The sequence below is a fragment of the Sinohyriopsis cumingii genome, chromosome 1, assembly GCF_028554795.1.
Source record: "Sinohyriopsis cumingii isolate HCF-2022 chromosome 1, ASM2855479v2, whole genome shotgun sequence".
Taxonomy (NCBI): domain Eukaryota; kingdom Metazoa; phylum Mollusca; class Bivalvia; order Unionida; family Unionidae; genus Sinohyriopsis; species Sinohyriopsis cumingii.
In genome coordinates, this window is record NC_142961.1 from 66,791,543 (window position 1) to 66,817,959 (window position 26,417).

The 26,417-nt window shown below is 33.6% G+C and overlaps 1 protein-coding gene across 3 annotated transcripts in view; it reads right to left on the bottom strand.

Moving 5' to 3' along the window:
• The window catches only part of LOC149807042 (E3 ubiquitin-protein ligase Rnf220-like), a 111,012-nt gene that overhangs the window by 18,306 nt on the left and 66,289 nt on the right, over positions 1-26,417 (bottom strand). For all 3 annotated transcript variants that reach the window (XM_089961077.1, XM_089961068.1, XM_089961061.1), the window contains 5 exons: positions 13,954-13,996; positions 13,343-13,461; positions 8,352-8,475; positions 7,594-7,690; positions 2,079-2,165 (listed from right to left, as the gene is read on the bottom strand). In XM_089961077.1, the coding sequence (XP_089817203.1) occupies positions 2,079-2,165; positions 7,594-7,690; positions 8,352-8,475; positions 13,343-13,461; positions 13,954-13,996 (470 nt within the window). The remainder of the gene's footprint in view (positions 1-2,078; positions 2,166-7,593; positions 7,691-8,351; positions 8,476-13,342; positions 13,462-13,953; positions 13,997-26,417) is intronic.

The following is a 26,417-nucleotide window of genomic DNA, read 5'->3' on the forward strand; positions in this document are numbered from 1 at the left end:
TGGTTATCCAGAGGGTGCATGAACTGAGATGGTCTTGCATTTTGTATAAAACCAGAGAATTGATGGTAACTTTAAGGTTTGAGGACTCCAAAAGTATTCACTAGATTAGCGAAATGTTTGAGGTTGGTTTATTTATATTTTGAACTATTAGTCTAAAATTACATCATTTTTATGCATTTGGGAAAGATTTTCCTCCAAATGAGGGCTGAATGGGTCTTGCAGTACATGATGGAACTATCGATCAACATTTACACATACAAAACAAAAAAGCACTAGAAGGGATTTGTTCTTTAAAGTAAAACTTGTCTTATCCTACACACCATTCCTTCACTAAATAAAAAATAAATGCCCCCATGTCCTTGAAAACAAAGTCACATAATCAGGTCCTTGGATCCACTCTATGTATCTTAACATCTAATTTGGTCTGATCTGGTTCCATAGCTTCTTTTTAGATATCTTGCTTACAAAATGAATGGACAGCAAAAAACTATTGAGTCCCCCTTCCTGGGTGGGTAGGTGGGGAGACATAATGAGGTTAGATACCACATGGCAAAGCTCTTATTTGTCAACCATTATTTAATACCCTTTGATTCTTACTAATGTATTCTGAAATGAATTTTAGGGCATGTACTTTATGTAACTTATCTAAACCTTTCAATTTTTTTTTCTTATTTCCACAAATATAGTCAGTTACTGTAGAATCTCAACTCTGAGTGATCCAACTACAGGCCTGCAGGTGTTTTTTAAGTAGATATATATATAAATGGCATGCGAACTTTACATTTTTGGTCCAAGTGACCCATGATGTTGAAGATGTTGGACAACCCTAGTCTAACTTAACTTTCAGTGTAACCAACATTTAAACAAACTCTGACCATTACTAAACTTTCAGTGTAATCAACCTTTAGACAAACTTCTACCATTATAGAAACGTTCTCTGTAACCAACCAAACTTGAAAAATCTTCCACCGTCACTCAACTTTCAGTGTAACCAATCTTGCAACAAACTTCTACTGTTACTAAACTTTGAATTATCTGATGTGTGCTGGGTTTAATAGTAGATCAGCACATTCCTGGCTATACAGTGTTGAGCAACGGCAAGCAGATTAAATGGAAATGCACTAAAATCTCTCGAGACGATATCTCTGCTGATTAAAAATAAATATGCATATAGAGATAATAGTGATGATAAACACCCAATTCAAAAGCATATATTCACTTTTTTAAACATTGTAATGTTTCACAATATGTTTGATTCATTAGGTGTCTACTCAATACTGTGAACTCCATAACTGTTGGGTCCTTTGTTTCTTCAAATTTCATCACTGCTACAAACCACAAATGAAAATTATGGTCAAGTGGAAATGACTTGACCCATTTCCGAAATCCATGAAATGAAGTACCAGTTAAAAAACAAAACAATTAAAATTGATATCCTTGAAGCTAAAATGACACTATTTTGTGGGGCTCTGTACTTGAGAACTACTCCACAAATGATCTGCCTTTCTTTGTACTAACTAGTGAGACTACATACTGAGAACTGCTCAACTATGGGCTTACTTCTCTTTGTCCTCACTATTTTGTGAGGCTAAGTACCACAGAACTACTCCACAAAGGGCATTCCTCTTTGTTGTCACTATTCATGGAGGCTCTGTGCCTGAGATCTGCTCCTCTGAGGGCTTGCCTCTCTTTGTCCCCAAAGTTCTATGAGACTATGTACAGTGAGAACTGCTCCTCTTTCTCCTCATGATTCTGAGAGACTCCACACCTGAAAACTGCTCTGCTAAGAGCATGCCTCTCTCTGTCCATACTATTTTGTCAGGCTCTATACCTGAGACCTACACCACTAAGAACTTGCCTATCTTTGTCCTCATCATTCATTGTGACTCCATATCTGAGAATTGCCACTCTAAAGGCTTGCCTATCTTTGACCTAATTATTCTTCAAGACTCCATACCCATGAACCGTGCAAAGAAATTGTCTCTTTGTCCTTGCTATTTTCTGATGCTCTTTACTTGTGAACAACCCTATTAAGGACTTGCTTCTATTTGTCCTCACTATCTGAGTAAGCTTCATACCTGAGAACTGCTCCTCTAAGGGCCTGCCTCTCTTTGTCCTCACTTGGTTCATCTGATGAACAGGGAATGATATCAGCTTCACCATATCTAAGTCAAAGTCAGGAACAATAACACTCTATTCAGAATATAAAAGGTAGCAATCTAGCACGGTCATCAAAGGGAATAACTATCTGGTAACCTGATGTACTATGTTCCTGATGCATGACTTTCCTCTAAACAAATTCAATATTTCAAATTCATAAACAAGAATATTGATAGTAATAATTTTCACAAGTTATTTCATTCTTTTATTTTTAATATGATTTACACTGGATTCATTAATTCATATATGCTTTATTTCTTTTTATGATTAAAGTCATTCCTAGTCAATAATGATGTCGTACTTCTGATCAAAATTCATCACAAAACAGATCTTGTCAAATAATATTTGTTCAAGAAATAACTTCCTCTTGTTAACTTCAAACCCTCAAGATATATGATGGAATTAAACATTCCAAAAATAGCAAAGTCATGGGTATGCCATACTAATGCGATAAACCATTGATCCTGAAACATATCATTTTGACAGGCAAGAAGATACAGTTATCCAATCTCACCATCTTATGTCACAGGCAGGCTCAAACACATTTGTCCATGAGTTTGAAAAAATTTGAGCCACTGTGACTAGAAGACCAACTGAGACAAGTAACAACTACTTTTTCTGTCTTTTGTGTATTAGATCATTTTCGCAAACAATTGCCTATAGCAAAATTAGAGGCAAACATAGATTTGAATAGATCAAATTGTTTAAGATGGTTGCAGATAATTTTACCATAAGCTACATTTCATCAAAATGATTCAGCACAGCAAAAGCAATGATGTAATATCAGTTTATCTTGATTGGTTTCTTTGATGAGTGGCTCCAATTTTTTTTTGAAAATTTCAACCAACTGTTGATGCTTGCTGTCACATGAAGGTACTGCTTAATAATAATAATAAGTTTTCCACATGAATGTGACAGACTATGGTGATATTTTTAACACTACACAATATTTTACTTAATTAATATCCTTAAAGTTATTATTATACTGCTTTGTTATTGCTAGAGTTAATATTATACTGCATTATTATCACTAAACAGCTACTATATTGCCCTGTTATGATACACTGTTAATATTATACTGTATAATAACCATTAAATTTATTATTTATACAGGACTGTTATCACCACACAGCAATTTTATATTGCATTGTCATCACTACACAGTAAATATTATACAGCACTCTAATTACTACATAGCAAATAATATACTGTATTGTCATCACTACACTGTAAATATTATACAGCACTCTAATTACTACATAGCAAATAATATACTGTATTGTCATCAATACACTGTAAATATTATACAGCACTCTTATCACTACACAGCAAATAATATACTGTATTGTCATCACTACACAGTCAATATTATACAGCACTCTAATTACTACATATCAAATAATATACTGTATTGTCATCACTACACTGTAAATATTATACAGCACTCTTATTACTACATAGCAAATATACTGTATTGTCATCACTACACAGTAAATATTATACAGCACTCTTATCACTACACAGCAAATAATATACTGTATTGTCATCACTACACTGTAAATATTATACAGCCCTCTTATCACTACACAGCAAATAATATACTGTATTGTCATCACTACAGTCAATATTATACAGCACTCTCGTCACTACACAGCAAACAACATTCTGTATTGTCATCACTACACTGTAAATATTATACATCACTCTTATCACTACACAGCAAATAATATACTGCATTGTCATCACTAGTCAATATTATACAGCCCTCTTATCACTACATAGCAAATAATATACTGTATTGTCATCACTACAGTCAATATTATACAGCACTCTTATCACTACACAGCAAACAACATTCTGTATTGTCATCACTACACTGTAAATATTATACATCACTCTTATCACTACACAGCAAATAATATACTGCACTGTCATCACTAGTCAATATTATACAGCCCTCTTATCACTACACAGCAAATAATATACTGTATTGTCATCACTACACAGTCAATATTATACAGCACTCTAATTACTACATATCAAATAATATACTGTATTGTCATCACTACACAGTCAATATTATACAGCACTCTAATTACTACATATCAAATAATATACTGTATTGTCATCACTACACAGTCAATATTATACAGCACTCTAATTACTACATATCAAATAATATACTGCATTGTCATCACTACAGTCAATATTTAACAGCACTCTTATCATTAGACAGCAAATAATTTACTGCATTGTCATCACTACTCAATCCATATTATGCAGCAATCTTATGACTGAATAGCAAATATTATACTGCCTTGATATCACTACATAGTTAATATTATACAGCACTGTTATCACTACAATGCAAATATAATACTGTATTGTTATCACTAAATAGTTAATATTATACTGCAGTTAGGACTACACAGCTATTAGTATACTGCATTGTTATCAGTAGTTATTATTTTACTAGATTAATATCACTACACATTTTTATATTGCATTGATATGACTACACATTATTTTACTGTGTTGTTATCACTAGTTATTATATTGCATTGTTACTATTACAAAGCATTATACTGCGCTACAAATCTGTGAAATCATTACACATTTTTATACTGCACTGAAATCACTACCCATTATTATTCTGCAATGTGATCACTACAAAGTTATTATTATTATTATTATTATTATCATCATTATTATTATAATACTGCATTATTATCACTAGTTAATATTGTTATCACCACACATTATTACTTTATATTGTAACACTAGTTATTATTATACTGTATTGTTATCATTGCATGTTAATTATGACAATTATTATTATGGTGTACTGATATCATTAAACAGGTGGTATTATACTGCATTGTTACTAGAAACACAGGTGTTATTACATTTCATTGTTATCAATATGCAGGTATTACTATACTAAATTGTTTTCACTATACATTATCATACTGCATTGATATCACTGCATATGTACAATAATACCCAGTCACTACAGTTATTATTATACTACACTGTTATGACTACAATTATTATACTGCATTTTTATCACTACAGTTATTACTATACTTCATTGTTGTCACTACAGTAATTATTATCCTTAATTGTTATCACCACAGTAATTATTATACTTCATTGTTATCTCTACAGTAATTATTATACTTCATTGTTATCTCTACAGTAATTATTATACTTCATTGTTATCTTTCATTATTATTATTTCATCATCACTATATCTATTATTATACTTCATTGTTATTACTACAGTAATTATTATAATTCATTATTATTACTACAGTAATTATTATGCTTCATTGTTATCTCTACAGTAATTATTATACTTATTTGTTATCTCTACAGTAATTATTATATTTCATTGTTATCACTACCTTTAGTATTACTTCAAAGGCATTCTTATACTGCATTATTATTAATACACAGCTAATATTATACTGCATTACTATTAACACAGCTTATATTATACTGCATTATTATTAATACACAGCTAATATTATACTGCATTGCTATTAATACACAGCTGTTATTATACTGCATTGCTATTAATACACAGCTGTTATTATACTGCATTGATTATACTGCATTGCTATTAATACACAGCTGTTATTATACTGCATTGCTATTAATACACAGCTGTTATTATACTGCATTGATTATACTGCATTGCTATTAATACACAGCTAATATTATATTGCATTGCTATTAATACACAGCTGTTATTATACTGCATTGCTATTAATACACAGCTAATATTATTAGGGCTGTCAAAAATCACGAAAAACCAACCCGGGTACCCGTTGCGAAATTTAACGGGTACCCGTTAGCACATGAATGACATGTACAACCATAGACCAACTAATTGTTATCCCCATTTTTTTAATATTTTGTATGGCGATAGAGGCTAACCGTGTAATGCACTACTCGGTCTGATGCGTCCGCACCGATGTAGCTGCGAATGATCTGACCGCACGCTATTAATTAATAAATTTATTTAGAATGACCTTTGTACACAGATGGTAGGTATAATCCAACTTTTAATGATCACTGTGATCAGCCGCGTTAAATCCTTTAGAACACTCACCTTTTTTTAAAGTATAAGTCCTTGTTAGAACAGACCACGTTTATTCATCGGCTTTTGACCGCAGATTTGAATTACCCACGCATGCGTGTAAAGCAGCTTTACCACATGTCAAGAGTAATTATGCCGCAGTTATACCACGTGACCACGCAGTCGCAGAAAGTGATATTATTTTGGAATTATAATTCTTAAGATAGTTATGACAAAAACGTAGTAGTATCGAAAGTAGAAATATCGGTATATGTATGACGGCTAACTTTCAAAATTAGCAGAGCTAGTCGACTAGAAAAACAACGAGCTGCTCAAAGATTACTTTGAGGCATTACGAAGATTTCAAGGTGTCTAGGTGATAATTGTTCATAATATAAATTGTGGGATTTCTTCGACATGTGTGTTCGGAAATCAAAGGTATCCACCTGGATTTCATTAAAAGAGCACGCAATGTACCGATCATTTAGCACCCACAATCAATAGTTATCGTCTACAAAGAGGTTTATTACCTGTAGAACAATGCTATGTTTTAACCTTGGTATATAATGCCTCGGGGATAATGGTTTGTCCTGTTGCACAATGCCAATGAATTGTATTAATCCAAACAGACTCTCTGATGTATTGTTTATTTATATTAAGCAGGGATCTGGTTTCTAATTAAAGCCATAGCTGTCACACCTGTTTGAAGTGGTTGGCGAGTGTGGCGATTTTTTTTTACGGGTACCCGCGTTTACGTTTCAATACCCGGGTTTTTCAATACGGTCGGGTACCCGGGTACCCAAGTACCCGTTGACAGCCCTAAATATTATACTGCATTGCTATTAATACACAGCTGATATTATACTGCATTGCTATTAATACACAGCTAATATTATAATGCATTGCTATTAACACAGCTAATATTATACTGCATTGCTATTAATACACAGCTGTTCTTATACTGCATTGCTATTAATACACAGCTAATATTATACTGCATTGCTATTAATACACAGCTAATATTATACTGCATTGCTATTAATATACAGCTAATATTATACTGCAATGCTATTAATACACAGCTAATATACTGCACTGTTTGTATTATTTCATACAATTATTACTTTTTGTGTGTAGGAAAAGCAAAATATAGGTAAACAGTAATTAAAAGTTTTATAAGTGCTGACAATTTGTAAAGTTTAGATTTTTTCTAAAAATCAACTTAATTAAAAATTAGAGGACACAAGTTAAATGTGATTTCTATGGATCAATGTGACATGAACTGACAGACAATACATTTAACTCAAGGTTAATTTATTTTGAACTAACTCCTAAACAACAAAGGATACTGTGGTTGTCCATACTCCACAGAATCATCACCATCTACATTGAGATCTACATCTTCTTCTTGCAAGCCTCTCTTGCAGGCTGTCTGGAACCCTGAACCTGAAAGTGACCACAATTTTCTATAGTTACTCTATCCTGTATCAACAAGACATTTCTGCATGATTTACGATTTGTGAATTTTATGAGCTGGGCACCAGCTCTCAATCAACCTTGTGGAATGAAATAAATTTTTTTTTAACAAGACTCCTTCGGAATACTTGATCTCACCAACTCCATCATGGCCTTATAAAAAAAAACTCAAATTAATTCTGTGGTATAACATGCATACATATTCAATTCCAAAACATGCAGATTTGTCTGCTTCTGAAGATTATGATCCAACTGACATCTCAACACTAAAAATACCAATGATTTTACGCATTCATTTGAAACGATTTACATTATTTATATCTTTACAAGTCTTATGATAATAATTTTATTTATCATATTTTGATAAAATATTGATTTTATTCAATAAAGTAGCAAAAGAGCATAATATAAACTCTGAAATGTGATTGGATGGCCTGATATTATGCCTTTTCCTAATAAGATTATACAACATCATTTTATGATTTGTGACATAGCATGATGTTATTAAATATGTGTTATATGGGCAAATATTAATTTTTTTAAACTGAATCACGCAGTAGTGGTCAGATCAAATTATTCAGCATTAAATATGTCATTACAACATAAAGCTAAGAAAACCTAAGCATTATACCTGAGAAGCCTCCATCTAGGAGAGATGTGACTCGTATCCTTGTCTGTCCTGCCCAGGTGTATTCCTCATATTGCTCAGTGTCACCATCTACATCAACAGGGTCGTTTTCTTCTCCCTCGCGCTGCTGAAACACAAAAATAAAACTCAGTCAAAAACCATATTTGTTTAAAATAAATTTAAAAAGAGACTCAACTCTAAACTAAGAGGAAATACATTAAAACCATATTCAAACAATTATGATGCAGTAAGAGGCATCTGTTGCATGATTTGGTAGAAAATATGGCAGGGCTTATGAAGAAGAAAAAAACGGCTCTATAGGGGGGTTCATTTTGGACTTTTTTGTTCAAAATGGGCCTTATATGCATCAAAATCAGAAAATATAAGCTCAAATTTGAAATTCATAAAGCTGGATGGAAAATTAACATGATTCCAACCAATTCAGAACAGATGGCAGGTATGCTGCGATTGTAACCCCAAATCAGTTATAACATTTACCATACATGTTGGGTGCACCATACATTTTAAGACCAAGTCAGGTAACCAATACCTGTTGATCATTATGTGTACATCATCAAGGTTTCCAGAGGTAATTCCCTTGAGGAATATAAAATCAAAAATAAAAGTAAAAGCTTTCATAAAGTCTTTTACTCAATTTGGCTTTCCCAATCTATCCAATCGGGTCAAGGGTCAAATTTTAGGTGTGGAACTTTCCAGCCTATTATGCTTGAATTTGGCATTCAGCAGTTCAAGTCAAAAGTGAAATTATGGTTTGACAAAACTAAAATGGAGAGAACTTTTGAGTTTTGTAATAATGGAGTTCTCTCTCTCTTGCTCATTCTTGAAAATTTTCTTAAGATTAGATATTACGGCCCTTACAAGGTTAAGAAGAAAATGAATGAGTTAAATTATAATATTAGTGCTCCTGGGATCTAAATAAATTATAGGAGTATCATTATATTGAAAGAGATAGCCAGGTTAAACAAGCAATTAATTTGGTTGTACCTGTCCCACTCAGTGAAGATTTAAGTGAAGGAATATCATCAGATTCTACTGACATTGGAGTGAAAAATCTTCGGAATTCAGAAATTATGAAAAATCTGGACCAGAAACTTTCACATTTGCAAGAGCAAGAAAGAAATGAACTCAAACAGTTATTATTTGAATATGAGCACTTATTTCCAGATGTTCCTACACGAACCAACAAAATTTTCCATGACGATGAAATTGTAAATTCCTAACCTGTCAAACAACACCCATACAGGATGAATCCTCTCAAACAGGAATACTTGAAAAAAGAAATTCAATATTTGCTGGAGAATGATTTTATAGAGCCCAGTAAAAGTGACTGGAGTTCACCATGCGTACTTGTTCCAAACAAGATAAAACTTTCCGTATGTGTACTGATTATAGGAAGGTGAATAGTGTGACAAAAACAGATACATTCCCATTACCAAGAATCGATGACTGTATTGCTAAGATCAGGAATGCCAAGTATGTCACCAAATTTGACCTTCTGCAAGGATTTTGGCAGATTCCACTAACGGAAAGAGCAAAGGAAAGTTCGGCATTCGTGACTCCAGATGGACTTTACCAATATAAAGTAATGCCATTTGGGATGAAAGGGTAACCAAGTACATTTCAACACCTCATGAATATGATTACCTCTGGTCTAGACAATTGTGATGCTTACGTCAATAATGTCATCATCTACAATGACACCTGGAAAGAACATTTAGCAACAATTTGGAAATTCTTTGACAGACTCACAGATGCATGTTTGAAAATTTATCTAAAAGTGAGTTTTGCCGTGCTAGTGTTACATTTCTGGGACACATTGTGGGACATGGACAAGTTAAACCCATAGATGCTAAGGTCAAGGTTATCTCTGAATTTCCCATGCCTGTATATAAAATGCAACTGATGCGATTTTTGGGTTTGGCCGGATACTATCAAAAATTTTGTTCCAATTTTTCTTTAATTGCTGAACCCCTGACAAATTTATTTAGTAAGAAAAACAGGTTCCTTTGGACTGAAATATGTCAGGAGGCTTTTGACACGTTGAAAGCCATACTTAAAAGCACCCAGTTCTTACAGCTCCAAATTTCAGCCAATCTTTTAAACTGTCTGTTGATGCAAGTGATGTTGGGGTTGGAGCAGTTTTGATTCAAGAAGACGAAAGTGCTATTTTTCCAGGAAATGAAATAAGCACCAAAGGAATTATTCAACAATCGAGAAGGAATGTTTGGCTTTGATAGTGGCATTACAACATTTTTAAGTTTACCTTAGTTCAGCTCCTTCCTTGATTATTGTATTTAGTGACCACAACCCCCTCACTTTCATCGTCAAGATGAAAAATAAAAATCAAATACTAAGGTGGATTTTGTTATTACAGGAATATAATCTTGACATCAGGCACATCAAGGGTAAAGATAATTTAATAGCAGATGCACTTCCTCGTGTATAACCATGTATTATTTCATGTACATTGTGTAATCTATATGAGTTCTTTTTAACCTCATGTATAATTAGTCTGTGGTAAAAAGAATGCTTTAAGTATAAATCTTTCTTTTTTTTAATCAGGGGAAGTGTTACGTATATTTGATTTACTTGTATCTGATTTAATATATTTTTATTTAATTGTCAGTAAAAAAAAAAATTTCATTACATGATTTGTAATGTAAATGTATTTTCTTGAATATATTGGCCCAATGATTTACAAAAAGACAAAATCTAATAAAACTCATGACAGGTTCACTATTGGCTCCAAACTGATTTTCTTCAAGAAAATAATGTACATGCAGTAGTTAAAATATTCATGTTACTGATTCTATTCTTAAAACTCAAAATACTATTTACATAAGTCTAAGTTTCAAAACACAAGTTTGTTTCATCATGTTTTTATCATCGAAGGATATCTTGTGGAAATTGGGCAATAATAGTTGCCAATGGTTAATGGTCAATTGGCGATCAAAACAGATGCCTGTGAATGTGTAAGAGCTTGTTTGTCGGTATAATTGAAATCAACACGAACTATTTAATGGCTTTAATTGTACATTTCACCTTGAGCTATAACATAACACTGGAACTAATCTGGCCAAGGCGAGGAACCATCTCAAAAAGGATGGTCATTCAGTGTTCCTCTAACAAATCACAGGGCGAAATCATTTTTGCTTTATTAACAGAAGAAAGTGAAGTTTAACATTTTTTGGCGACTTAGTCACCCACTTTGCCTGGTAGCATTCCCTTCTGAATAATAACAGTAATAATAATACCTGGTGAATGGTATTTATTAAAAAATCAATTTTAAAAGGTGAACCTATGCAAAGTGGTTGGTTCAGTGCCTTTTCCCATGAGTGGATGCTAATGACATGTTTGACTGAATCTGTCTAAAAGAATCCGGTTGCAGAGCTAACAGCTTTGTAATGTTACTTGATTCACTGCTCAAAATTTTTATAGTCCAAATGTGGTTGTACTTCATCATTTTCAGCTAGAAAATAAGCCAGGAAAGTGATCTTTGCATTCTTTGTGTACTGCATGTAGACAATGTTGCTGGCATGAATAAAAATGGCCTGACATTGATTGGTGTGGGCAGTGGTAGAGTTACTGTCTCAAACACGAAAATCATGCACCAAACAACTTTTAATATAGAAAGTGACCAATAACTTAATACAATCACCTATGAGTAATCATCTTCAAGCTTGTGTGTAGTGGCAACATAACTTACTGTGATATCTGCAATGGTACAAGTAAAACTAACACTTCCTGCTTCTTTTGTCCTGGTTCCCATGTATCCTGGGATTTATTTGCACAAAGGCAAAGAAGAAAAACAATCCAAGAAAAAAATTACTTATGAAGAATTATTTTGATGGTTGGTGCAGCAAGAGAGAGAGGGGCAGTAATCCTCATTTCTGACAGTTTTAGGACATACTTTTGAAGTTCTTTTTTTTTATTGCACAAGTTTTGTGATAAGGTGGGGAAAAAAACATTTATGTCAAAATATGATATGGTAATCATGGGACATATGGGTCCCCATGTGCATGGTAAAATTTGATCCAAACATTTTCGAAAATACCACTTTAACTGAATACACGTTTTTCATATCTGACCCCTGATCCCGCTGCCACCACATAATGGAAGTGGTCTAAAAACGGTCCTTTCATGGATGGTCATCAAATGGCCAACCAATGTGCAAAGTTGGTTGAATTTTTTCATAATAGAGGAGGCAGAATTATGGACAGACAGATTGATAGATCGATAGGTGGGCAAACATTTGGTATAAATACATGCTAACATATGGGTGAAAACAAGACGATTTATCTAATGGGGATGGATATTTTACAAATTTAATTCTGGTTGTCATTTCAATGGATCTTGTATTGAAAGAACGTTCTCAGTTCTAAGAGAATTATGTCTGCATTTTTTTCTGAAAAAAATGAATCAGGTTAACCTGCATTATGAATGAAATAATATCGAGAAGGTATAAACACACATTTAATATTTAAAACACCATCATAAAGAGTACTGTTATTTTCACATTATATGTCTATACAAAGTTTACTGGTCTCCTATGTAAATAACCATTTTTGCAAGAACCTTTTCCTGCTTTCAATCCAAGTAAATGTGACTTTTGCCCTTTTGATGCCAAAATCAACAGGCCAACAGGCTTCTTCATCACCCTAAGTGCAAACCATCCACAATGTTTGTGCCAGATCAGTGATGTAGAACTAATGTTATCTTGTGGAAACCATATTTAACTCTCAATAAGTGAACTTGACCTTTAATCTTTAGACTCCCAAAATTCAGTCATCCATAAGTTTACATGCATAAAGTTTGGGTGACATATATCATGTATAAATAATATTATTGTTAAGAAACCATTTGTTATTCTTTCAGTCACAGTGATCCGGACCTTTGATTCAAAAATCAGATCTTACTCGCTCCAAGTCCATGTCATCCACAAAGTTTGTTAAGCAAAGACATGTCATACTTACCTTTTTAAGACAGAGTTCTGCATGCTCATTCAATTCTTCTGGAGTCCCCACCAATCGCTCACTGCACACAGGACATATGGTTTCCTCTGTGGCTTTTTTCTTGCGGCTTCTGCTCCGGGCTGTAACGGTCAAGAATAAAAAACATGCCAAAATGTAAGGAAGTTTAATTTGAGTAGTCATCTGCGTTATTTATGACATGATTACATGTTATTTAGATTATTATGTTCATATCATAATGTTTCTATCTGTGACACATATAACCCCCCATGTCATCACAGATACTTGCAAAGGCTTGATAAAAGATAAAATTTATCTAGTTCATTTCATACATTTTATTTCAAATATGCACTATAGGATCTTCTATCTGAACTGTCATGTACATTACTACAGTATAAGACAGACTCTGTGGTAGCACAAACTATTTATTATTTCTTCATGTAGCATATTAATATTGCTAATTAATGCATTTGCATCACTTGTCGTAATGAAAATGATCAGCCATTTTATATGTTAACTTATATCTCTAAGTTTCTATCAAACATTCTTTGAAAACAAACAAAAAAAACATGATAAAGGTAAATATACGGAGTACCAAATATTCCTGTACTGACCTTGAAGCCTCCCTTGTCTGTTACATCTTATTCTGAGGTAGCTCTGAAAGATACAACACCAAAGTGACTCCAGGGACTAGTGCCTAAAATGCATTAAATTTTTCCTAACAGAAAGCATACCAAATTGAATCTGCTTGCAACTTAACACAGAATCTTAAGTAAGCATTATCCAAGCAGGACAACAAACATGTATCTGGCATTCAACTTCTTACTTTTATATTAAAATAGTTTTCCTATTTTTCTCAGCCAGCTGTTACTTCTAGGAGAAACAAATGAAATTATTATTTGCAAAAGTCTAGATAAAGTACAATTTACTGCATTATGTGAAAGAGACTGAGATAAAGTACAATTTACTACAATATGTGAAAAAGCTTGAGATAAAGTATAATTTACTACAATATGTGAAAAAGCTTGAGATAAAGTACAATTTACTACATTACGTGAAAATGACATACATAAAATAATAGTACTGGTATGCTCATTTTCGTCCAGAAATTGGCCTTTTGCCAAAAGATATGTTTTGATTGTATAAAATGCCCCTTCTGCAACTGCTCCGATGGCCTAAGTAGCTAGAGCATCGTCATTGGATGCGTGAAAACATGGGTTTGAACCCCGGCCAAATCATACCAAAGACTTATAAAAATGGTACTTGCACCTCACTTGGCACTCAGCGTTAAGATGTTAGTGTTAGGATTGGTCAGCCTGGTGTCAGGATAATGTGACTGGGTGGGACAACATGCTACGTGTCTGTGACATGATGCCCATTACTAGATATCATTATAAACTACCACACTGCAGATATTGTAACGATATGACTGAAATTTTTTAAAAACTATGTTAAAAATCTTAATCACACACCCTCTGAAATTTTATCTGCATGCAGTTCTAATTTTATATAACTTTAGTTTCAACCTTTAAATAAGACTGCTTGTTTTCTCAATCAAATCTGAAAGGGAATGCTTTTCATTATCATATACATGTGTGTCCACACACACAACGCACACACATGTGAAAATATTAAAATTACAAGAAGAATAATTAATGCAATGATGCAAGTCAAGTTCATTCATTCTTTTGAAAACTAATGTTTGGTGTGGTTGTTTTAAAAGAATCACCCAAAAATCTAAACTGTAAATGATTAGTCATTGGTTATTGACTGATTTTTTCCTCCAACACAAAAATAAACATCATGTTATAGAAAAAAACTAAAGAAACACATTTCTTGCGATATTCTTCACACTGCTAGAATGATTTTACTAATTTTTGGTTTAGTCTTGTTGCCAAAAACTAGTTTAATTTTTTTTAGTTTCAATGAAATGTTTTCTTCCCCTCTATTTTCAGCTTTTTTATTCACCTGAATTCAGTTGATCCACTTGTATGGTTTGTCAATTACTAGCACCGATGCTTCTCTTCTTTGTGAAGACTTTCATTAACATTATTTCACATGGTTTGTTTTTGCTATTTTTAGTTACAAGATAGCAGTCTTGTCAAGGACAGAATGGTCAAATGAAACATCTTACTTAAAGTGTCAGGTTCAGAAATCACATTTCTTTTGACATTTTATAGACCAAGGTACATCATGTCATCATTTTTAAACGAAAGAACAGAAGATATGAAAGAGGAGCATACTTTCTGATTTTCAAGATTTGTACTATAAATTTAAATTTGTTCTTAATAAACTTCTGACATGTACCATAAAAAATGTTTGCTTTATTGGCAAGAGACAATAAAACCATGATTGCATACAATAATTCCTGCTCATGTCCGTATGACTTTTTGTGTGGGATATCAAGTCTTGTGGATTTTATGGTTACTCCAAACCATAAATTTAAAGACCCAATGAAATACAAGCCAGCTGCAACAAGACTGCTCTGCTTCCATTTCTAACTCGGACATTCCTAGCAAATGAAAGAGCTCAGCTATTTGTTAATTTAACTCAAATAATGTGATAAAATATTACTTTTAACGTGTGGATTTTTAAAATTCTTTTGGGAAAAAATATTTATAAAAGGATTATAAAGCATTTTATATTGTTCCAGTTAACATATATGAATACAATATCTGATAACTGGAGATTCCATTCACTGCCTGGATCAACATGTTGTGACATCAGTAGGGATGGAGAAAAAAAAAGTGTTAAGCATTTATGAGCCAGCATTATTTAAAATGAAAGAACGAATAACCAAATGATCTACAAAAATCAGAATCAATGCTTATTTACACTGTTCCTTCATTTTTTGCAAAAACTATTTTTGAAAATATCTGTGTAAAAATATTGCACTTGATTTATTCTCTGCAATTCACAGTGAATTAAGATTTATCCATCATCAGGGTCCATAGGAATAACCATTATAATGTGAAGATAAATGCAAGCATTTATGCTTCTATGGTGAAGGTCATATAGGTCATGTAGGTGCATTAACTCAAAATACATTTTAATTGTTGTTCTAAAATTCAATACTAAAATAGTTTAACCAAAGTCTATTCAATCACGAATACTGAATGCTCTCCACCTTAAATGCCATCATAAAACTTCCAGACGAAAATTATTGATTGCTATGAGCTTTTACAATGCTGTGTAGGTACTGAACTTGCTCCCAAAAAAAGAGAATGACAGGTCTATCATAACAAATAGTGTAGTATGTATTTGTTTTCAATGTGCACTGCTTTCACTGTGACGTCACAGCACAAAACATTCAATCTGGTTTATAATGGATCAGACATTTAGGTTAACCTTATCCAAAAATGTCTACATGACAGCGTAGATTTTTTTAATGCATTTTGTGGGGTGTATAAATAATGACCTTCCAAATGATTATGGATGTATGAGGATCCAAAAGAACTGAATAACTGCCATTAAAGGTATGCACAATCAGATTCTAACAAATGACATTACTGAAATAGTTCCAAATGGCTACATGACCTGTGTAACTTTTACTATAATTACTGATGTAAAACTTTCTTGCTTAAATTCAATTTCTTCCAAAAGCACATCTCTTTTTATGCACATATCTTTTATCAAAAGGAATGATAACAATGTAAAATACCAGATTATTTGCTGTGAGGCTCAGAAAAAATATTTTTAAGGCCATGGCCCAAAACATTTGGAACCGATGGCTTAAAGCATAAACACTAACTAAACACTGTGGATATGCACTAATTACAGCACATTACAGAAGGTCACGTTTTATTGATTTGAGGACTTAACCAATAAATAAACACCGTGTAAGTATCCAGATACACACAAACATTTATGATAAAAACTGTAAGGAATCCCCAAATTTGAGAATTACAAAAGTCCAACCTGCTCAAAACCATAAAAAATTAGAGCCAAGTACTCTAAGACATTTCCTCATGACGTGCAATTATCTATGCAGTATGAATCACTTACAATTTAGGCAACAACCATTACATGGGGGGGGGGGGGGGAAAGGGGGCAGCAAGGATCATATTTAAATTTTTGTTTCTTTGTCTTTAAGCTCAAAAGGTTTTTTTCTCTCCAACTTTTCTAATGGTATAATTAGTTTTTCTGTTTTTTATATATCTACATATCAGAGCAAGAATACTTTTTTCAAGCGATATGGGGATGGCTTTTCCCCCTGCAAATTAAATGGTCTGTCCCTTAACATCTGAGGACCACGGATAATGATTACTGATCTTCATCAATGAAATCTTGCTCTTCTCCTCATGGCCTCAATTCAGGAGAAGTGGAATTTTCAGTCTTCATTGTAATATTTGTTTACTGCCAATTCAAATGGTTGTCTGCATACCAGGCAAGCACAAACAATGGAGTGATTCTACTGGCTTTCGAACTAGTTAGTATCTTCTTGCTTTCATGGTTTTGTACAAATCAGAAATTGTCACAGGCTGAGCAAGTTGGTCATGTGTTTGGTTCACAAATACAATGATGACATACATTATCCACATATTTTGAACTTTACCACTATTAAGCAACTATGTTAATGCCAAGACTGTTGGAACATACTGATGGTGCGACTCTAAGGGCAGTGGTTTGTGTGCAAGATCATATTATGTGCTTCAATAATTGCTTTGTTTGCTCCTAATGGCATCAGCTCTGTTTGATGTTATGTGCTTGGTGTAAATGACTGATCTAGGCAGGTGTTTGATTTTTGCTTATATTTGCAGTAGTATACCCATCCAGACTTCACAACATATTTTCCCACAATAAAAAAAATTATTATTGTACAATTCATAAGAAAATTATTATTGTAAAATTTATAAGAAATAGCAAATTAAAGACTTAGCAGATTAATAGATAAAAACAAACAAGGCAGTTCAACCTCCAAACTGATGAGCAGCAAGGAGTTAAACAACTATTTGTTAATATATATACATATACATATATATATATATATATATATATATATATATATATATATATATCACACTGTCACATATATCTGGCTACCAGAGTTGTTTTTATCTGCTGAATTACATGTATATTGAAAATCAAATGAAATTAGGCTTAATTGAGGCCAGAGAGAAATTGTAAAAAATAATAATTCCCAAATGGGATTTTTTTATATATAAAATTAAATTACATCCTCTGATGCTTTCTTTCATACCAAGTATAAATTTATAGGTATGTGTAATTAAAAATATTCCTGGCTCAAAAAAAATTCACTTGCTTTGCGCTGGAAAACTTTTTATCTGTGTAGGTTCGCAAAGCAGTGCAATAGATCTAACACAAATGGAGATATACAACTGTATATTTCTTAACTGCCTATCACCCTGACACTACCTGACACACAAATTACATATAAAACTTGATACAAACCCATAATTCCTGTGAGGTGGCCATTGTTTGGTGAATGCTGATCTACTTTAAATTACATTTCACTGTAACTGCCTCCCACCTAGCTAACTTGATATGTATACAAGTTAATTTAGCACAAGTACAGAGGTGTAAATTGTTCTCAAGTCTCTAATTCAACGGTAACTGTCTGCATCCAACGCTTATTCTATTTCACCATGCAAGAAGTCAGAATATATTTTTAAAATGTAAACCTGAAGGTAACAGCCCTAAACAACAATCAGTCTCCATAAAGAACTGGACAGACCAGTTGCATGTGTTAACACTCTCTGCTCTCTTTTGCTGACCTGGAGGGGGGAGAGGTGATGGGCAGTGGTGGTGGGGTTTGGCATACCATACTCTTGCATAACAGTTCACTCCTATAATGTTGTGGAACACATAAATCCAATATGTATAGCATGACTAACTTATTCATTTAATAAATTCATTGAATCAACTTGTAATGGTTTTATATAATATTGAATAATGTAATATGTCCTGTGTACAGAAAAAGAAAAAGCAAAACTAAATAAAATTCTGAATCCCACTGTGCATTGGCACCAAATATGAGATGAGATTGAAGTTTGATGCAGATTTTAATTTAGCTGGACTGTAATCGTTTAATTAGTCTTTCCTGTTTTTTTTTCTGTTTCCACCTAGGTGTCATTTGCATGGATGAACTTTCCAGTGTTTTGACTGCAATCAGTCCAATGCCTGTGTAATTATGTCCAAAGAGTGCATTCATTATTTTGCATGCTGTAATAAATGTTTTGAACATGTCTTTGTAGTGACAGAGAACTGAATCTCTCTGCAAACAACCATATACACTCATTTATAGGTTGGGTCAAACTACAAACAGCATAGATCCTGATCTGCTTTTGCATAATGTACTGGCAGATCTGGGTATATGTTGCTTGTTCTACTGATTAATCCAAACAAACTGCATACAGACAGATCCAAACAAACTGCATACAGACAGATCTGCAAATGTATTATGTGCCTTTCATTAGGCTGTTATTTAAATTATAACAAACATGTTCTCTCAGTTAAGGAAATGCGTGTATGAAGTGAAATTATTGAGATCAACCATTTACTATCAATACAATTTTTATATTTGGGGGTTAAAAAGTGGTATGACCAAAAAAGTACTGACCATGATGGTCTCAAAGTGCAAGAATGGGTAATGGATATGGCCAATAATTGTTCTTTGTTGCTACATATTGCTGGTACAGTGAAACCTGTCTTGAGAGACCACTGCTATGAGAGACCACCTGTTTTGAGAGACCAGATTTTCCATGCACAGATTCATTGATCATTTAGTGTTATGACCTGTTATGAGAGACCACCTGTCTTGAGAGACTAGTATTTGTTGGTAGAAGGGGTGGTCTTTCAAGACAGGTTCTACTGTACAACAACTATGGAAATTCTAGACTGGTGATTGGTTTGCTATATGTAGCTGGTAAAATGCCTATGGAATTTCTAGACTGGTGATCTGTTTGCTACAGGTGGTGCTCTACAGTTTCATATTTTGCATAGGGTTAGGATTTTAAAGAAAAAGAATTTCCCTGGCTTTCCTCACTGGTTATACTGGCTATTTAAAAAAGACCTTGTATATCTTAGGTATAATTCAAAGAACCTTTATTTCCCTTTATTTTGGTCTATGATCGATGGGTGTACTAATGGTTATAGAGTATACAGCTTGGCCTTACTTCAAATGTGCACCTTTCAAAAAGTGCTAGCTCTACTTGGTCATTTTCACTTCCTGAACTTCAGAGGTAAATTGTATAAAAAAGAGCCGATAACTTTTTTACATTTTATATATTTGGTAATTCATTCCTTGCACTTTCAGAAGCTGGTATTGTCTATTCTGGCAAAATTCATTTTCCCTATTTTAATAGCTGCTACGTATAATGTACTTTAGACTAATTCAGGTTGATTTTTTAATACAAGGGAGCAGTCATTTTAGTTAGCAGTGTGCTTAAATCATGTAAAATTTTCAAAAGTACAATATCCAAAGAAATATCATCCACATTACATTACTGTAGCATGTAGGTATGCCAACATTCTCTCCATTGTGCATGTTTTAAATGCGAACTACTTCACCTTACATATGTCACTCTCTCAAAAGTACATATTAATTGGTGAGAGCCCCCACATGTAGCTGGTACAACTACTGTACTATGGAATTTCTAGACTGGTGATCTGTTTGCTACATGTAGCTGGTACAACTACTATGGAATTTCTAGACTGGTATTCTTTTTCAGAAGTCTTAATGTTTGCTCATGAGCCATACTTCTAAAGCAACGAACCAGAATATGCTGGATTAATGTGAGAATGTGAAAATGAGTTGACCATTTGTCACTGCATTTGTGTTGTTGAAATAAACAAGCGGTGTCACAGAAATGTTCAAGCCAGTGTTTGTCTGTAACTGGGAACTCACATACAACAAAGTAACTGGTGTAAGAAAGGTATATTATTGGGGCAGGGCACGATGATGCAAAAACCAAACTGATCAACAGGTACCATATCTACTGCTGAAATTTGCGGGAGAAAATATTCATACTGGGTTGACCTTTAAATTATATAGTCATTAATGCAAGAAAGGTAGGTCACTGTGACCAACTTTTCCTGGTTTGGTTTAGAATGGTGCCAGAAACAAATTCCACAAATATTGCATACTTACAGCTGGAGATTTGACAGCATGAAAAAACTAGTTAGCAGTCATTAGTGCACGAACATGGGTCTAGCCAAATTTTATTTGTCTACACTAGGTACTTTTTGTGCAATCTTGCCAACAAACTTCACTTGACAGATGGACGGATGTACAACAAAATGACTTATGGATGGATGGACAGATGGATGAAATGACAGGACCAAATGAAGATGTCCCTGCTGCTAGTGTGTTTTGCCCATCAAATTTCATCATGTCAGTTACGGTTGCTGCCATCTTACTGAAATCTCTATAAAAAGATGCCATTTTATTGATAATCACAAGGATTATTTCCAAACGCACAAAGCTGAAGGCCATACTGAGTTTGGTTTTGTATCCGAGATCAAGTACTACATGCATGGAATTCAGATTTTATCATTTCAATTTGGAAATATCTAATAGCTAAAACAAACTGCAGAAAAGAAACACCTTTGTGTCATTAGTCAATGCAATGCATGCCAGCCAAATATTTGCACCAATTTAATACTGGCCAAATTTATAACACTGTCCATAACTAAAAGTCATTATACAGTTGAGAAATTTTAAAAACTCTAATAATTGTAAAACTTTTGTAATTTACAAGGGTCTATCAATTGGCCATTGTTAAAGATAGTCGACACTGACCCAGACAATGGAATGTAACTTTAATCCGTCTGGCCTTCAGATAGTCACCATAGACATATAACTGATTGGACTCCATCATGCGAACCCCTCTTTTGGGCAGACAGCATATTAATACTGTATGTTATGGGATACCACTCTGACTGTGAGCCATGTAAATTTTAGTCAGCAAATTATCCAGCTTGATAATTTAATCACATGATAATGAACTACTAATATGTAATATGATTCATCACAATCTAATCATCCTATGTAGTGTCTCCTTGATTCCATTCAAGACCAAAACAAGTCAATGCAAAAATTTACACTAAAAATGAAAGACATATCAAACATCCCTTTTTTATTTTCATTAAACCTCTCTCAAATGCTGAGCTGTATTCAGAATGTGAAACTTTTGTTGCCATCTATTTATTCTCAGCAAACATTATTTCAATCATAATTGCATTGTCTCATTCAGTACAGATGGAGTTCAGGTTGCAAGTAAAGGTCATATTACCTGTACATAAAGATGGTGGAAAACTCAGATTATTATGCAGAAACCGTTTCCTTTTTCCAGCCACAGTGACCTTGACCTTTAAACTCTTAAATCAATATGTCTCTTCCTAACCAACAGTACAAGTGATCCAGAAAGTCACGTAACTGTCAATCATAGATGGTGAAGAACTCGAGCTATTGTGTGGTAACTATTTTTCTTTCATTTCCAAGACCTATTTTAGCTAACATTTTGTATAAAAGTTATGTTATATGAGAAAACAACGAAAGCAAAATACTACAATATTGTTTAATGATGGAATTCAAACTATAATTAATTTCCTAATTTCAAAAGAAAGAAACCAGGAAAACTCTACTACATCCAAATCTAACAACCTTGGACAATTTTATTTGTGATTATGCTGGAAAGAAGTTAAAATATTTGGATTTATTTCAATTTTCAAAGACTTTTAAAGACTCAGGGTAATCTGCTCGATTTTCATAAAATTTCAAGGCCTTGAAAATGCAGCCTCATTCTTCCCAAATGGTCAAAGACCTTCAAAGACAATAAGAACTAAAACATTATTGTGCAAAACCCATATCTGTTCTTTCTATTTCAGTGATCTTGTTCTCTGACCTTTGAGTTCAAATTTCAAAGGAATCTTTCTTTTACCAAGTGCACATCATTGACAAAGTTTCATATCTGTGGATGGTGGGCAATCTGAATCTGTGAACAGAGAGACAGACTGATGGACAAAATGATCCAGCTTGATAATTTATCACAGGACAATTAACTCCACTCATTCAGAATCTAATAATCCTAAGGATAATACATGTTTTTTGACTCCAGCGAAGACCAAAAACTAGTCAGTGTAACAATTTACACTTGAGATGGAAGCCATCACAAATACTTCTCTACCTCATTTATATCAACCCATCCAAAATTTGCTGGGCTGCATTCAAAATTTCGAAATCGTTGTTCCAAATATAGCTTCCCTCTCTCAATGAATGTAGAACGAGTTCCGCTGTTTACAAGTAAGGATCCATATTTACTATAAAAATGTGACTTTGACCCCAAACTCTTCAGGGGCTGTACTCAGGATCTAAAACACACTAATATGAGATGGTCCACTGGGGCCAAGGCAGTGCCCTCCACCCATCCATCCCTTAAAAATGAGTGTAAATGTTTCCTATAAGTTTTCTTTACAAATAGATAGTTAAAATTATGCCCTGGAAATACTTAAAATACAGCTTCCAGTGGTTTGCCCTGGGCTCCCAAAAGGGGTTATATCTCACAGACCCTTTGCTTACTCCCCCCCCTCCCATGAATGATATTTCTAGACCTCTCCTTTCATACCCATCCAGTCTGTATCCATGATCTAAAACCTGTTTTGTCATCTACTTGAGTTCCTGAAACATCTTACTTCCTCAACTGGTGTCATTATAACTTAGGTTACAAGGAAGTGTCCAAATATTACTTCGAAAATGTGACCTTTGACCCCCATTTTCTCCTCCCCAAAGGATCCAGAATTCCAAACTTCATGGTTATCTACTCATCGTCCTGAAACGTTATACTGACTATTACTGTCTTTAATAGAAGGAGTTCAGTTTACAAGGAAACTGAGTGACAGACAATATGATGCACAGACAGGTGAACACATGCACTGAAGGATGGATGGACTTGTCTAACCACCCAAACAAGTCATACCAAAGACTTCCAAAAATGGTTCTAACAGCTGCCTCACTAGGTGCTCAGCATTAAGAGATTAGTTTAAGGACTGGTCATCCTTGTGTCAGGATAATGTGACTGGGTTGAACATGATGCTACATGTCTGTGGCATGATGCCCCAGTACTAGACATCACTATAAATTGCCACTGCAGACATCATAGCGATACAACTGAAATTTTTTTAAAGCTACATTAAAAATCCAAAACCACACACACACACATTCTTGTAAAACCTACAAAACGGGGACATGAGTTTTACTATCAAAATGGGGACATTTTTATTTTAACAACTTATGAGCGATAAAGATGTATTTTACTATGCATTTGATATATACATGTCATTTCTAACTGATTCGTGGTTGATTTCCAAGAAACACTTTATCAAAATCTTAACCATCAGAATGGGGACAGAGTGTTAGAAATTATACAATCAAATAGGGGTCATTCAGTAAGCATGTATTTTGATTCTAAATATCAATTCAACCTCAATACTGCAGTTTTCTCACATAGTTCCCATCCATATTAACAAACTAAATTAAAATTACCATGTTGAATTTTTATATTGTTTTTGTTGTATATACAAGTAAAAACGTACATCCTGGAGTTTGAGGAAACTGAATTGCCAGAATGGTATGAAAATACAGAGAATGTGTTCCTTTTTCTAAAATGAAATAATCAAAGACCTGCATGCCAATCTTCAGTTAAAATAACTTTAGTAAATGTCCCACAAAAAACACATTTTTTAACTCTGGTGTACAAAAATTTGCCACTTTAGTGCAATTCCCTTCATTAATAAGCCAATACATGATAAGATCTCTTCAATATGAAAAAACATCAACAATTATTTTTTATGATGGCATGATTTAGTTTTAGTGAGCTCAGGTCAAAGCTGCATAAGTGTCCCTGGAGCCAAATAGTCCCTATTAAAATCTAAGTGTGTTAATTGACTGTGTGACTCCATCTACAGTATTGGTAAATCATACAATGGAGTGACTGAAAAGGGACTGTCCCATTATCTGGAGATGCCTCTTATTCTTGCTATGATGGTAAATATGGTGTCGAGTGAGGCTTAAAATCATAATCCGACTGACTTAAAGTAGCGTAGGAAAAATAGTTCCTGGTATTTGGTGTTTGAGTTTCGACTTGTACAATATTTGATAGTTTACTTAACAATTTACCTCTTAGTCAAATAAAATTTATCTGATTGTTTAGGTTCACATTATTTATATTACAACCAGCACATCTAAGATAAATCAAGAAACACTAAATATGAGTATGAAAACTTGTATTTTCAGCGTCATGACTGGTACCATGTACAAGTACTTACAAAACTTCTTTTTATTTCCTAATGGCTCAAGCTTAACTTGTCAGATTTACCTCTAATGCAGTTAATTGGAATAAGGAAGTGGTATTATGTTTTGGTTGCCATGTAGACTGTATGTTATTATGCTTCTAACCACATCTGAATGAACTAAAATCTATGTTGATTTTTTCCAGTGTATTTCTTATCCAAATGTGCATGGCTCAGAGTTAAATAGGAGACAAAACATACAAGCACAGATGAATTGCTAGAATCTCTTGCCCATCGTAAAAACCGTGCATAATATCTGCATGAAACCTTTTATGTAGTTTTCTTGTGTTCCCGATCTAATTTGGCAAAATGTGCTAAGAACATTGGACTACCCATTAATAAACATGTATATCAATAATGCTTTCTGTGTTAAAATAGAAAATAAATCATATATATTTGTATATGTTTACATAAATGATTTAAATCCTGTAAACTCTTTTTGATGCCAACTTCAGTGATTATTCAGAAGCAAAGTGCGCAAACTGATGGCAAAAGAGTGTGAATTTTTACAGCGTAAATGGGCACACAGTTTTCTGACTGATACACATAAGGTTTTGAGTCAAGTTGGATGTGTTTATTGTTGTGTATAGCATGATCTGAAAAAATAAAAACAAAATGGGGACATGCTCAGATACGCTCATTTTAAGGTTTGTATTATTAAATAAGGCCTTGGCAGTCCATTTAAGCTGACAATACAAAATGGGGACAGCCCATTTCGAGATGTGTCCTCGGTCTGTTGGTGTGTATTCACAGTGATGTCCCTATTTTG